At 42.7% G+C, this 15,251-nt stretch overlaps 1 protein-coding gene and 1 non-coding gene across 3 annotated transcripts in view; both read right to left on the reverse strand.

The window, feature by feature from the left end:
• Nucleotides 1–15,251, reverse strand: part of IPMK (inositol polyphosphate multikinase) — an 80,068-nt gene that overhangs the window by 43,029 nt on the left and 21,788 nt on the right. Inside the window, exon 2 of one of the 2 annotated variants that reach the window (XM_507801.9) lies at nt 5,938–6,023. In XM_507801.9, coding sequence (XP_507801.2) covers nt 5,938–6,023 — 86 coding nt within the window. Of the gene's footprint in view, nt 1–5,928; nt 6,024–15,251 lie in introns of both variants that reach the window. The other variant, XM_009458479.5, reaches the window with a different exon arrangement.
• On the reverse strand, nt 6,866–6,969 carry LOC112204690 (small nucleolar RNA U13). The gene has a single exon (XR_002938357.1). It is a non-coding gene; the product is annotated as a small nucleolar RNA U13 (small nucleolar RNA).

The following is a 15,251-nucleotide window of genomic DNA, read 5'->3' on the forward strand; positions in this document are numbered from 1 at the left end:
AACATCATAATGACAGGATCAAATTCACATATAACAATATTAACCTTAAATGTAAATGGGCTAAATGCCCCAATTAAAAGACACAGACTGGCAAATTGGATAAAGAATCAAGACCCATTGGTGTACCGTATTCAGGAGACCCATCTCACATGCAAAGATGCACATAGGCTCAAAATAAAGGGATGGAGGAGGATCTACCAAGCAAATGGAAAGCAAAAAAAAAGCAGGAGTTGCAATCCTAGTCTCTGATAAAACAGACTTTAAACCAACAAAGATCAAAACAGACAAAAAAGGCCATTACACAAGAGTACAGGGATCACTCAATTCAACAAGAAGAGTTAACTATCCTAAATATATATGCACCCAATACAGGAGCACCCAGATTCATAAGGCAAGTCCTGAGAGACCTAAAAAGAGACTTAGACCCCCACACAATAACAATGGGAGACTTTAACACCCCGCTGTCAATATTAAGACATATCAATGAGACAGAAGGTTAATAAGGATATCCAGGAGTTGAACTCAGCTCTGCAACAAGCAGACCTAATAGACATCTACAGAACTCTCCACCCCAAATTAACAGAACATACATTCTTCTCAGCACATCACACTTATTCTAAAATTGACCACATAATTGGAAGTAAAGCACTCCTTAGCAAACGTAAAAGAACAGAAATCATAACAAACTGTCTCTCAGACCACAGTGCAATCAAATTAGAACTCAGGATTAAGAAACTCACTCAAAACTGCACAACTACATGGAAACTGAACAACTTGCTCCTGAATGACAACTGGGTACATAACGAAATGAAAGCAGAAATAAAGATGTTCTTTGAAACCAATGAGAACAAAGACACAACATACAAGACTCTCTGGGACACATCTAAAGCAGTGTGTAGAGGGAAATTTATAGCACTAAATGCCCACAAGAGAAAGCAGGAAAGATCTAAAATCGACACCCTAACATCACAATTGAAAGAACTAGAGAAGCAAGAGCAAACACATTCAAAAGCTAGCAGAAGGCAAAAAATAACTAAGATTAGAGCAGAGCTGAAAGGGACAGACACAAAAAACCCTTCAAATAATCAATGAATCCAGGAGCTGGTTTTTTGAAAAGATCAACAAAACTGATAGACCACTAGCAAGATTAATAAAGAGAGAAGAATCAAATAGATGCAATAAAAAATGATAAAGGGAATATCACAACTGATCCCACAGAAATACAAACTACCATCAGAGAATACTATAAACACCTCTATGCAAATAAACTAGAAAATCTAGAAATGGATAAATTCATGGACATATACACCCTGCTAAGACTAAACTAGGAAGAAGTTGAACCTCTGAATAGACCAATAACAGGCTCTGAAATTGAGGCAATAATTAATAGCCTACCAACCAAAAAAAAGTCCAGGACCAGATGGATTCACAGCCGAATTCTACCAGAAGTACAAAGAGGAGCTGGTACCATTCCTTCTAAAACTATTCCAATCAATAGAAAAAGAGGGAATCCTCCCTAACTCATTTTATGAGGCCAACATCATCCTGATACCAAAGCCTGGCAGAGACATAACAAAAAAAAAGGGAATTTTAGACTAACGTCCCTGATGAATGTCGATGCAAAAATCCTCAATAAAATACTGGCAAACCAAATCCAGCAGCATATCAAAAAGCTTATCCACCATGATCAAGTTGGCTTCATCTCTGGGATGCAAAGCTAGTTTAACATACGCAAATCAATAAACGTAATCCATCACATAAACAGAACCAATGACAAAAAACACGATTATCTCAAGAGATGAAGAAAAGGCCTTCAAGAAAATTCAACAGCCCTTCATGCAAAAAACTCTCAATAAACTAGATATTGATGGAATGTATCTCAAAATAATAAGAGCTATTTATGACAAGCCCACTGCCAATATCACACGGAATGGGCAAAAACTGGAAGCATTCCCTTTGAAAACTGGCACAAGACAAGGATGCCCTCTCTCACCACTCGATTCAACATAGTGTTGGGAGTTCTGGCCAGGGCAATCAGGCAGGAGAAAGAAGTGAAAGGTATTCAGTTAGGAAATGAGGAAGTCAAATTGTCCCTGTTTGTAGATGACATGATTGTATATTTAGAAAACCCCATTGTCTCAGCCCAAAATCTTATGCTAATAAGCAACTTCAGCAAAGTCTCAGGATACAAAATCAATGTGCAAAAATCACAAGCATTCCTATACACCATTAACAGACAAACAGAGAGCCAAATCATGAGTGAACTCCCATTCACAATTGCTACAAAGAGAATAAAATACCTAGGAATCCAACTTACAAGGGATGTGAAGGACCTCTTCAAGGAGAACTACAAACCACCGCTCAACAAAATAAAAGAGGACACAAACAAAGGGAAGAATATTCCATGCTCATGGACAGGAAGAATCAATATGTGAAAATGGCCATACTGCCCAAAGTAATTTACAGATTCAATGTCATCCTCATCAAGCTACAAATGACTTTCTTCACAGAATTGGAAAAAACTACTTTAAAGATCATATGGAACCAAAAAAGAGCCCCCATTGCTAAGACAATCCTAAGCAAAAAGAACAAAACTGGGGCCATTATGCTACCTGACTTCAAACTATACTTCAAGGCTACAGTAACCAAAACAGCATGGTACTGGTACCAAAACAGAGATATAGATCAATGGAACAGAACAGAGTCCTCAGAAATAACACCACACATCCACAACCATCTGATCTTTTGACAAACCTGACAAAAACAAGAAATGGGGAAAGGATTCCCTATTTAATAAATGGTGCTGAGAAAACTGGCTAGCCATATGGAGAAAGCTGAAACTGGATCCCTTCCTTACAACTTATACAAAAATTAATTCAAGATGGATTAAAAACTTAAATGTTAGACCTAAAACCATAAAAACCCTAGCAGAAAACCTAGACAATACCATTCAGGATATAGGCATTGGCAAGGAATTCATGACTAAAACACCAAAAGCAATGACAACAAAAGCCAAAATAGACAAATGGGATCTAATTAAACTGAAGAGCTTCTGCATGGCAAAAGAAACTACCATCAGAGTGAACAGGCAACCTACAGGATGGGAGAAAATTTTTGCAATCTACCCATCTGACAAAGGGCTAATATCCAGAATCTACAAAGAACTCAAATAAATTTACTAGAAAAAAACAAACAACCCGGTCAAAAAGTGGGCAAAGGATATGAACAGACACTTCTCAAAAGAAGACATCTAGGCAGTCAACAGACACATGAAAAAATGCTCATCAGCACTGGTCATCAGAGAAATGCAAATCAAAACCACAATGAGATACCAACTCACACCAGTTAGAATGGCAATCATTAAAAAGTCAGGAAACAACAGATGCTGGAGAGGATGTGGAGAAATAGGAACACTTTTACACTGTTGGTGGGAGTGTAAATTAGTTCAACCATGTGGAAGACAGTGTGGCGATTCCTCAAGGATCTAGAACTAGAATTACCATTTGACCCAGCAATCCCATTACTGGATGTATACCCAAAGGATTATAAATCATGCTACTATAAAGATACATGTAGACATATGTTTACTGCAGCACTATTCACAATAGCAAAGACTTGGAACCAACCCAAATGTCCCTCAATGATAGACTGGATTAAGAAAATGTGGCGCATATACACCATGGAATACTATGCAGCCATAAAAAAGAATGAGTTCATGTCCCTTGCAGGGACATGGATGAAGCTGGAAACCATCATTCTCAGAAAACTATCACAAGGACAGAAAACCAAACACCACATGTTCTCACTAATAGGTGGGAATTGAACAAAGAGATCACTTGGACACAGGGGAATATCACGCACCGGGGCCTGTCAGGGGCTGCGGGGCTGGGGAGGGATAGCTTTATGAGAAATACCTAATGTAAATGACGAGTTGATGGGTGCAGCAAACCAACATGGCACATGTATACTTATGTATCAAACCTGCACGTTGTGCACATGTATCCTAGAAATTAAAGTGTAATAAAAAATTTTAAAAAAAAGAAAAAGAAAGAGAGAGAGACAACCAGTAGGCTGTTGTGACAAATTTATAGGTAAGTTCTATCAAGCCTTTAAGGAACAAAACTCTTAAAGAACTTCTTAAAGAACTTTTTTTTTTTTTTAGAGAGAGTCTCACCCTGTCCCCCCATGCTGGAGTACAGTGGTGCAATCTTGACTTACTGCAACCTCCACCTCCCGGGTTCAAATGATTTCCTGCCTCAGTCTCCCAAGTAGCTGGGATTACAGATACGTGCTACCCACAGTGGGTTAATTCTTTTTTTTTGGTAGAGACGGGGTTTCACCATGTTGACCAGGTTGATCTTGAACTCCTGACCTCAAGCGATCCACCTGTCTTGGCCTCCCAAAGTACTGAGATTATAGGCATAAGCCACCATACCTAAAGAACAAAACTCTTATCTGATGCAAATTCTTTAACAAAATAGATACGAAAAGGCTCCTGGACACATTTATGAAGCTAAATGAAACATATCAAAAGCAGATAAAGATAATATGTGAAGAAAATAAGAGTTTAATTTCATTTGTGCACACAGCTGGAAAAGATCTTAAGCACTCCCAAGCAAAATCTCGCAATGCATAGTATTAAAAAATTAAAAAGACTTAAGTAGGTTTTATTTCAGAAATGAAAGGTGATGATACAGAAATCTATTTTTGTACTTTACCATATTAACAGATTAAAGAAGGAAATTCATATGATCATTTCAACAGATACCAAAAAGGCAGCTGGAAACTATTCAATATTCACTCATGCATTAAATTGTTTCTGAAAACTAGAAGGGCCAGGTGTCGTGGCTCATGCCCGTAATCACAGAACTTTGGGAGGCAGAGGCAGGAGGATCGCTTGAGCCCAGGAGTTCAAGACCAGCCTGGACAACTGGTGAAACCCTATCTCTACAAAAAAAAAACTGTTTTAAAATTAGCCAGGCTTGCTGGCCTGTGCCTGTAGTTCCAGCTACTGTGGGGAGGTTGGGTTGGCGTGGGGAGATGCTGAGGTAAGAGGATCACTTGAGCTTAAGTGTTTAAGACCAGCCTGGACAACAAAGTGAGACCCCATCTCTACAAAAAATACAAAAATTAGCCGGGCTTCGTGGCACACGCCTGTAGTTCCAGCCACTTAGGAGGCACAGGCTGAGGTGGGAGAATAGCTTGAGCCTGGGAGGCAGAGGTTGCAATGAATCAACATCATGCCACTGCACTTCAGCCTGGGCAACAGAGCCAGACCCTATCTCAAAAAAGAAAAAATCAAACTAGAAAAGATGCTATGTATCGTCCCTTTCCCATTCCACCCTTCTCCACCCAAGAGGCTGACTTGAATCAACTGCATCAATGAGATCCCTTGCCCTCTTGCCCTTACAAGACACAAACAAGAGACTGGAGGGTATGAGAAGAGTTGAGATCAGTTATTTACTTTTCTAGCTCCCTCCTTAACAGGTCATGTCTTCTCATAAAATTACCTTCCCTAGGCTCCAGGAACCATTCTCTCCACTTCAGGCCCAGGGATGGTATAACATTATAACATCTCTTGCAGGTTGCCATAAGCTCTAACCTTACCTTTGTAAATAGTCCCTTTATGAAACCAACAGAGCATACCATTTGTTTCTTGACAAAATGTTGCCTCACACAGAGGGTAATTTTAATTTCCTTAACCTGAGAAGAAGTATCCACCATAAACACAGAAGAAGAATCTAAGAATTGAAATAGAATAGAAAATACTAGACTGCATCACATACAGTAAAGATACGCACTGCTTTCCATGAAGCTTTTGTTTCCGTTACATACACACAGTGACTATGCTGTCAAATATGTGTCTTACTGTGAGTCACCACCAGAAAACTCTGAAAAACACTTTGAAGACAACAAAACAAATCTTACCTCACTTACCATATTATAGAATTCCAGCTCTCTTGGGCCCCTTGGAGGTGGTTGTAACTGTTTCAAAACTGTGCCATCTGGATGTTGCAGTATACCTATGGAACAAAAATCAGAAATTGTTTAATGCTTTAATAATAGTAAACCTTGCTTCATTAAATAGATTTGTTCCTGAAGTGACAGGTAAACTACTTCCATTAAACTTAAGGGTTTACTTTTACTTATTTCAGAAATTTTAACATTCAACCAACATGTTTCAGTACTTATTACAGCAAAGCACCAGAACACAAATTCCAAATGCCTTCATTTTAGTGTCTCCAACCACTACCTCTTTTGGCACCCTCGGGCTTTATAATACATAAAACATATGTGTCAATTTATATAAAAAGTCCTCAGTAATAGGCTTTCTGTAAGATGTTAACTTATAGTTATAAGAAGCAAGTTAAAAGCAATAGCACGAATTGACCCCACTTTTAAAACCAGAAAAGAACATATGTGTTAACAGTGGCCATATATGAATTTCCTACTTGGTAATTTTTTATAAGTCTCTCTTGTCTAAAAGCAACTAAAATATTTGCTGATTCAAATGCACTGTATACAACTGTATAGATAGTACCAGGGCATCTAGCCAATGGGTAAAGTGAGGGCTGAAATCAGGCAACAAGCCTAGAACAGGAAAGGGCACCTTTTTATAATCTGTCCATTCAAAGAGGGAGACTTTTTATAAAGTCACCATATATATACCAACACTGGTCCTACCCCTATGCCATGAAGACTCATTCCAAATTTATATGTTAAAATCTTAAATTTTGATGTGTTGGGATTTTATAAAATCATGCTAGCTAGAATATGGCTCAAATAAACATATTTAGAATTTCAATTAAATATGCCACTTGAGTTTCCTTTTCTTTTTGGCAAGTGTTAGGAATTTTTTTCTTTCTGTCAGATAGGTAATGTGCTAACACTGTAACAAGATTGGAGTGAGGCATATCTCACACATGAGCATGAAAACTCAATCATTGTGCTTATGAACTACAAAAGGATCTAGAATTTTTCATGGCAAAAATGCAGAATTCAGCCAACAGAAGCAGAAAGTCTCAAGAGATACAGAAATCAAGTTTGTTTGTTTGTTTTTTTTTAATCTTAAGACTTAGATATAGGCCAGGCATGCTGGCTCACACCTGTAATTCCAGCACTTTGGTAGTCTGTGGCTGGAAGAGTTTGAGATGAGTCTGGGTAACATAGCAGACCCTGTTTCTACAAAACATTTAAAAAAGAAAATTAGCTGGGCATGGTGGCATGTGTCTATAGTCCCAGCTACTCAGGAGAATGAGGTGGGAAGATGGCTTGAGCCCAGGAGTTTGAGGCTGCAATTAGCTATGATCAGGCCACTGCACTTCAACTTGGGCGACAGAAAGAGAGCCCCTCTCTAAAAATATTTGTTCAAAATTTTAAAAAGGCCTAGATATAGAATAGAAAGAAGGTAAATATTAATCTTTCTGTATAAGACTGGTTGGTAAACAGTCAAAAGACTTCAAAGAGTAGTCCAATATAACTAAAAATTTCTGAAGAAGAATTCTGTTCCTGAAGGTTCAGATGGAGCACAAGAAAGGCCTTTATTCCCATGGTTATAACATTTTCTGTGGGGCTTAAAATGAGTAAAGAAGCTTTGATGAATAGAATTCCAGAGGAAAATAAAAATTGAACTTTCATAAGTAAGCAGAGAACCATGACAGCTTCCCTGCCTTGGGGCAAACACCTTAGTCTAGATACAGGTGATCTTCCCATTAGACAAATACATTTTATCAGGCAAGCAGTAATCAGCCAAGCGGTAGACAACAGTGTGGGATAGCAGGATGGATTAGAGACTGTAATAATCCCAACACAAAAGGAGATTGCTTCGTCCAATATGTCTCCCATATTACTCACCCTGCAACATAACCCCTCACGTTTGAGAAGACAGAAGGTGGTAATCTCGGCATTCTCTAGGTGAGTGAATTCCAGGATCCAAATAAACCAACAGTAAACCAACAGTATCTGAGCCTGCAACCAAATCCCCACCCCCAGCTCAAAAACTGTCAAGATAAAAAAGGAGGCACCTTGGAATGCTGAGCCAATAACAGATACACTGAAACTGAGACTGCAGCCTAGCACTAGCTCAACTAAACTCAGTCCCTTACCCTAAACACAGGAAAGGGCATGTACTGCATGGGGGATCAAAACAAAACAAAAAATAGTACACATCACTTCCCACGGTTCTTTAAATAAAATGCCCTAGATTCAAGAAAAAATTATGACACATACTCAAAATATCAGGAAAACATGAAGCACAATCAAGAGAAAACATAATAGGAGATGACACACAGATGACCAAGTCATTGTAATTAGCAAGCAAGCATGTTAAAACAAAAAGTATAAATATGCTAAAGAAACAATAGAAAAAGATGAACGTAAATGCTAAACAGATTAGGTATTTCAGGAGATAAATTACAAAAAAAACTCTAAAACTGAAAAGGCACAGTATCTGAAATAAAAAATTTAATTAATGGGATTTAATCAACAGATAAACAATCACAGAAGAAAAGAGCAATGAACATTCACAAAGACCAATACAAAATATCTAAATTAAAGAAAATACAGAAAAGTATCTAAAAAGGAAAAAAAAATGTATAGAGCATTAGAAACCCATAAGGTAATACCAAGAGTTTTTAACAAATGTGTAGTTGGGGTCCCATAAAGAGAAAAGAGAATGGGCCAGAGAAAAAATTCTGGGCTTTCAAGTTTCCACCTAGGATATAGAAAGCTGGAAGAAGCATTGCTCCCACCTAAAAGGAAGAAAAAGTTAGATAATCTACAAAATCACAACTTTTCATGAAACCATCAAAGTGTTGAGATAATAACCAACAGACTTGAAATCTAAAGGAAGACATACACCACGAAAAAAAAAAAAAAAGACAAACGAGAGCACTGACTCACCCATGGAGCGGAATGGGAAGGTGGGGTTACCTTACAAGGGGGTTAGAATAATACAGCTAAAATTTTTAACAAATAGCTAATGGCAAAGTGTAGATTCCAGTGAGGGTATAGAACTCCCAGAAGTTGCAAACACTTGCAACATTTTCTTCCAGGCCATCAAGAAAAAGACTGGAGAGAGGCAGAAAGCCAGAAAAAGTGACCATCAGAGGTACAGGCATTAAGGAAGTGAAGCACCACTACTAAAAAAGACCCTTTTCCCCTCTGGATCAAAAGTCTTAAGTTGTTGAGGTAAGAGCAGCAAATCACGTTGTCCCCAAGAAACAGGTGACAAGCCATTTTGGATGGCAGAAGAATAAAGAAAAATATTCTCTAACCCTGGGAGGGTGAAGGAAGACAGGAAATCATATGCAGTCCTAACTTTAGAGGTCTACTGCTGGGGGTGGGAAGGAAACTCATGCAAACCACTTGCTGAAGGCAGAAGGCAGTCTGACTTCTACAGGAAAGAGGGGCAGGATCCCTGAACAAATACCATTCCCCAAAACTTAGGATCACAGAGCCTACCTAACATTGAATCTGGGCCAAGACAATAGAGGATACCTCTGCAGCCTAGCACCAGGGTAGCTATCACCAAGTAAAAAATAATAGTAATCTACATTTGCGGGAGGGGCACGAACATAGAGAAAACCACCTCTGAGGCCTAGGTGCACAAAGAAGACCTAAAGTAGACAGTTAAACAGAAATACTGAGAAAAATCCTCTGGCAAATCAGACCCACCCTAAACAAAAGACGACACTAGCAGAATTTCAAATCTGTGGTGCACTGACAGTACTTTAGTCAGCCAGGGTTTGCATAACAAAATGCCATAGACTGAGCAGCTTAAACCACAGAAATTTATTTTTCCATATTTCTGAAGGCTAGAAGTCCCAGACCAAGGTGCTGGGAGATTTGGTTCCTAGTATGGACTCTCTTAGCTTGTAGAAGGTCACCTTCTCACTGTGTTCTCACATGGCAGACAGCTAACTCTCTAGTGCCTTTTCTTATATTGATACAATCTGTTGGTTCAAGACTTAACCCTTATGACCTCATTTAACCTTAATTACCTCCATAAAGGTGCAATCTCCAAATATGATTACATTTACAGGGGAGGGGGGCTTCAACATATGAATTTTAAAGGACACAAACACTCAGTCCATAACAGAAACCAACTATAACAACAATACTTACATTTATCTCAACTCCTCATTAGATTGGTTCAAATCACCAACATTACCAGTCAAGCAGAAGAGGTATAATCATTTCAGTAACAAACACTGTTGGCTTCAGTTTGCTACAGTCCTACACATGATGCCCACCAGAATTTAATAAAAATTACAACAGATAAAAAAGCAAGGAAAATAATACCGTCAAGAGATACAGCAAAATACAGACCAGTATCAGAAATGACGGTGATGTTAAAATAATCAGACAGGGGAACTTAACCATAATTAATATGTTAAAGCTGTAATAGAAAAAGTACACAACATGGATGAAAAGACATCACGAGGTAAGGAGATCGAGACCATCTTGGCTAACATGGTGAAACCACATCTCTACTAAAAATACATTAAAAAAATTAGCCAGGCGTTGTGGCGGACGCCTGTAGTCTCAGCTACTCGGGAGGCTGAGGCAGGAGAATGGCGTGAACCCGGGCGGCAGGGGTTGCAGTGAGTCGCGATTGTGCCACTGCACTCCAGCCTGGGCGACAGAGCGAGACTCTGTCTCAAAAAAAAAAAAAAAAAGAAAACAAAAGACAAGTGTGTCCATCAGAGAGAAACTTTAAGAACTTAGTGGAAATAGTAGAAATAAAATACATGGTATAACAGAGATGAAGAAAGCTTTCTATAGGCTCATCACTATACTCAAATCAACCAAGGAGAGAATCAGTAAATTTGGTGTCAGATAAATAGAAATTATACAAATTGAAACACAAAGGGAGAAAAAATAAAAAGGAAGGAGAAATCAGAAGAAAGCATCCCAGATCTATAGAATAATATCAAACAGTCTATGATAACTATCTGATATGGTTTGGTTCTGTATGCCCACCCAAATCTCATGTTGAATTGTAATCCCCTGTGTTGGGGGAGGGACTTGGTGGGAGGTGACTGGATCATGGGGGCAGATATCCCCCTTGCTGTTCTCATGATGGTGAGTTCTCATAAGATCTGGTAGTTTGAAAGTGTGTAGCACTTCCCCCTTCTCTCTCTCTCCCTCCTACTCTGCCATGTAAAGAAGGTGCTTGCCTTCCACCATGATTGAAAATTTCCTGAGGCCTCCCCACCCATGCCTCCTCTACAGTCTGTGGGACTGAGTCAATTAAACCTCTTTTCTTCATAAATTACGTCTCAGGTAGTTCTTTACAGCAGTGTGAAAACGAACTAATACACTATCCTAGGAAAAAAATCAGAGAAAGGCACACCCATGTTGATTATAACATTATTTACAATAGCTGAGAAGTGGAAGCAACTTCTATGTCCATTGACAAATGAAAGGGTAAAAAAAAAGTGGTATAGGCATACAATAGAATGTCATTCATTATTTTGTATGTATACATGCATATGCATTGCATAGAATGTCACTGCCTTTAAAAAAAGGAAAATCCCTCTCCCTCTCCCACTTTCTACGGTCTCCCTCTCTTGCAGAGCCTGGACTGTACTGCCATGATATCGGCTTGCTGCAACATCGCTGCCTCGGGCTCCGGTGATTCTCCTGCCTTGGCCTGCCGAGTGCCTGGGATTCCAGGCACGTGCCGCCACTCTTGACTGGTTTATGTATTTTTGGTGAAAACGAGGTTTCCCCGTGTTGACTGGGCTGGTCTCCAGCTCCTGGCCTCGGGTGATCTGCCCACCTCGGCCTCCCGAGGTGCTGGGATTGCAGACGGAGTCTCGCTCGCTCAATGCTCAATGTTGCCCAGGCTGGAGTGCAGTGGCGTGATCTCGGCTCGCTACAACCTCCACCTCCCAGCCGCGTGCCTTGGCCTCCCAAAGTGCTAAGATTACAGCCTCTGCCTGCCCGCCACCCCATCTAGGAAGTGAGCAGCATCTCTGCCTGGCCGCCCATCGTCTGGGATGTGAGGAGACCCTCTGCCCGGCCACCCCATCTGGGAAGTGAGGAGCGCCTCTGCCTGGCCACCACCCCATCTAGGAAGTGAGGAACGTTGCTGCCTGGCCGCCCATCGTCTGGGATGTGAGGAGCGCCTCTGCCCAGCCGCCCCGTCTGGGAAGTGAGGAGCACCTCTGCCCGGCTGCCCCGTATGGAAGTGAGGAGCGCCTCTGCCCGGCTGCCCCGAATGGGAAGTGAGGAGTGTCTCTGCCCAGCCGCCACCCCATTTAGGAAGTGAGCAGCATCTCTGCCTGGCCGCCCATTGTCTGGGATGTAAGGAGACCCTCTGCCTGGCTGGCCCATCTGGGAAGTGAGGAGCGCCTCTGCCCGGCTGCCCCATCTGGGAGGAAGTGAGGAGCACCTCTGCCTGGCTGCCCCGAATGGGAAGTGAGGAGCGCCTCTGCCCGGCCACCACCCCATCTAGGAAGTAAGGAGCGTCTCTGCCTGACCGCCCATCGTCTGGGATGTGAGGAGCACCTCTGCCCGGCCGCCCAATCTGGGAGGTGAGGAGCACCTCTGCCCGGCTGCCCCGTCTGGGAGGAAGTGAGGAGCGCCTCTACCCGGTTGCCTTGAATGGGAAGTGAGGAGCGCCTCTGCCTGGCCGCCGCCCCATCTGGGAGGGGAAGGGCATCTCTGCCCGGCTGCCCCACCTGGGAAGTGAGGGGCACCTCTGCCCAGCCGCTCTTCGTCTGGGAGGTGGGGAGCGCCTCTGCCCGGCCGCCCCGTCTGGGAAGTGGGCGCCTCTGCCTGGCCGCCCCGTCTGGGAGGTGAGGGGTGCCTCTGCCTGGCCGCCCCGTCCGGGAGGTGAAGAGCACCTCTGCCCGGCCGCCCCGTTTGGGAGGTGAGGGGCGTCTCTGTCCGGCCGCCACCCCGTCTGGGAAGTGAGGAGCGCCTCTGCCTGGCTGCCGCCCCGTCTGGGAGGGGAAGGGCGTCTCTGCCTGGCTGCCCCGCCTGGGAAGTGAGGGGTACCTCTGCCCAGCCGCTCTTCGTCTGGGAGGTGGGGAGCGCCTCTGCCCGGCTGCCCCGTCTGGGAAGTGGGCGCCTCTGCCCGGCCACCCCGTCTGGGAGGTGAGGAGCGCCTCTGCCCGGCCACCCCACCTGGGAGGTGAGGAGCGCCTCTGCCCGGCTGCCCTTTGTCCGGGAGGTGGGGAGCGCCTCTGCCCGGCCGCCCCATCGGGGAAGTGGGCGACTCTGCCCAGCCGCCCCGTCTGGGAAGTGAGGAGCGCCTCTGCCCGGCCGCCCCGTCTGGGAAGTGGGGGGTGCCTCTGCCCGGCCGCTCCTCGTCTGGGAGGTGGGGAGCGCCTCTGCCTGGCCGCCCCGTCTGGGAGGTGGGGAGCTCCTCTGCCCGGCTGCCCAGTCTGGGAGGTGAGGAGCACCTCTGCCCGGCTGCCCATCATCTGGGATGTGAGGAGCGCCTCTGCCTGGCTGCCACCCCGTCTGGGAGGTGAGGAGCACCTCTGCCCGGCCGCCGCCCTGTCTGGGAAGTGAGGAGCACCTCTGCCAGGCCGCTGCGTCTGGGAAGTGTACCCAACAGCTCCGAAGAGACAGCGACCATCAAGAACAGGCCATGATGACGATGGTGGTTTTGTCGAAAAAAAAGAAAAGGGGGAAATGTGGGGAAAAGAGAGATCAGATTGTTACTGTGTCTGTGTAGAAAGAAGTAGACATAGGAGACTCCATTTTGTTCTGTACTAAGAAAAATTCTTCTGCCTTGGGATGCTGTTAATCTATAACCTTACCCCCAACCCCCTGCTCTCTGAAACATGTGCTGTGTCAACTCAGGGTTAAATGGATTAAGGGCGGTGCAAGATGTGCTTGGTTAAACAGATGCTTGAAGACAGCATGCTCATTAAGAGTCATCACCACTCCCTAATCTCAATTACCCAGGGACACAAACAGGGCCAAAGGCCGAAGGGACCTCTGCCTAGGAAAACCAGAGACCTTTGTTCTCATGTTTATCTGCTGACCTTCTCTCCATTATTACCCTATGACCCTGCCACATTCCCCTCTCCGAGAAACACCCAAGAATGATCAATAAATACTAAAAAAAAAATAATAAAATAAACAAATAAATTAAAATAAAAAAATAAAAATAAAAAATACAAAAAGGAAAATTCTGTCTTATGCTAAAGCATGGATAAAACTTAAAGACATTATGCTAAGTGAAATAAGCCAGTGTAACAAAAAGATAAATACTACATGATTACACTTATAGGAGATATTTAAAGCAGTTAAATTCCTAGAAAACAGAAAATAGAATGATAGCTGCCAGGGGCCAGGAGAAGGGAGAAAAGAGTTGTTCAGTGGACATGACTTTTAAAAGATGAAAAAGTAGGCTAGAAAATAGTGGCTCATGCCTATAATCCCAGTACTGTGGGAGGCCAAGACAGCCAGATCATGAGGTCAGGAGTTCAAAACCATCCTGGCCATCATAGTGGAACCCCGTCTCTACTAAAAGCACAAAAATTAGCCAGGGGTGGTACCACATGCCTGTAATCCCAACTACTCGGGAGGCTGGGGTAGGACAATCACTTGAACCCAGGAGGCAGACGCTACAGTGAGCTGAGATCATGCCACTGCACTCCAGCCTGGGTGACAGAGGAAGACTCTGTCTCAAAAAAAAAAAAAAAAAAAAAAAAAAAGATGAAAAAGTCCCAGAGAGACATATCTCAAAATAATAAGAGCTATCTATGACAAACCCACAGCCAATATCATACTGAATGGGCAAAAACTGGAAGCATTCCCTTTGAAAACTGGCACAAGACACGGATGCCCTCTCTCACCACTCCTATTCAACATAGTGTTGGAAGTTCTGGCCAGGGCAATTAGGCAGGAGAAGGAAATAAAGGGTATTCAATTAGGAAAAGAGGAAGTCAAATTGTCCCTGTTTGCAGATGACATGATTGTATATTTAGAAAACCCCACTGTCTCAGTCCAAAATCTCCTTAAGCTGATAAGCAACTTCAGCAAAGTCTCAGGATACAAAATCAATGTACAAAAATCACAAGCATTCTTATACACCAACAACAGACAAACAGAGAGCCAAATCATGAGTGAACTCCCATTCACAATTGCTTCAAAGAGAATAAAATACCTAGGAATCCAACTTACAAGGGATGTGAAGGACCTCTTCAAGGAGAACTACAAACCACTGCTCAAGGAAATAAAAGAGGATACAAACAAATGGAAAAACATTCCATGCTCAAGGGTAG

Source organism: Pan troglodytes, chromosome 8, assembly GCF_028858775.2.
Source record: "Pan troglodytes isolate AG18354 chromosome 8, NHGRI_mPanTro3-v2.0_pri, whole genome shotgun sequence".
NCBI classification, from domain to species: Eukaryota; Metazoa; Chordata; class Mammalia; order Primates; family Hominidae; genus Pan; species Pan troglodytes.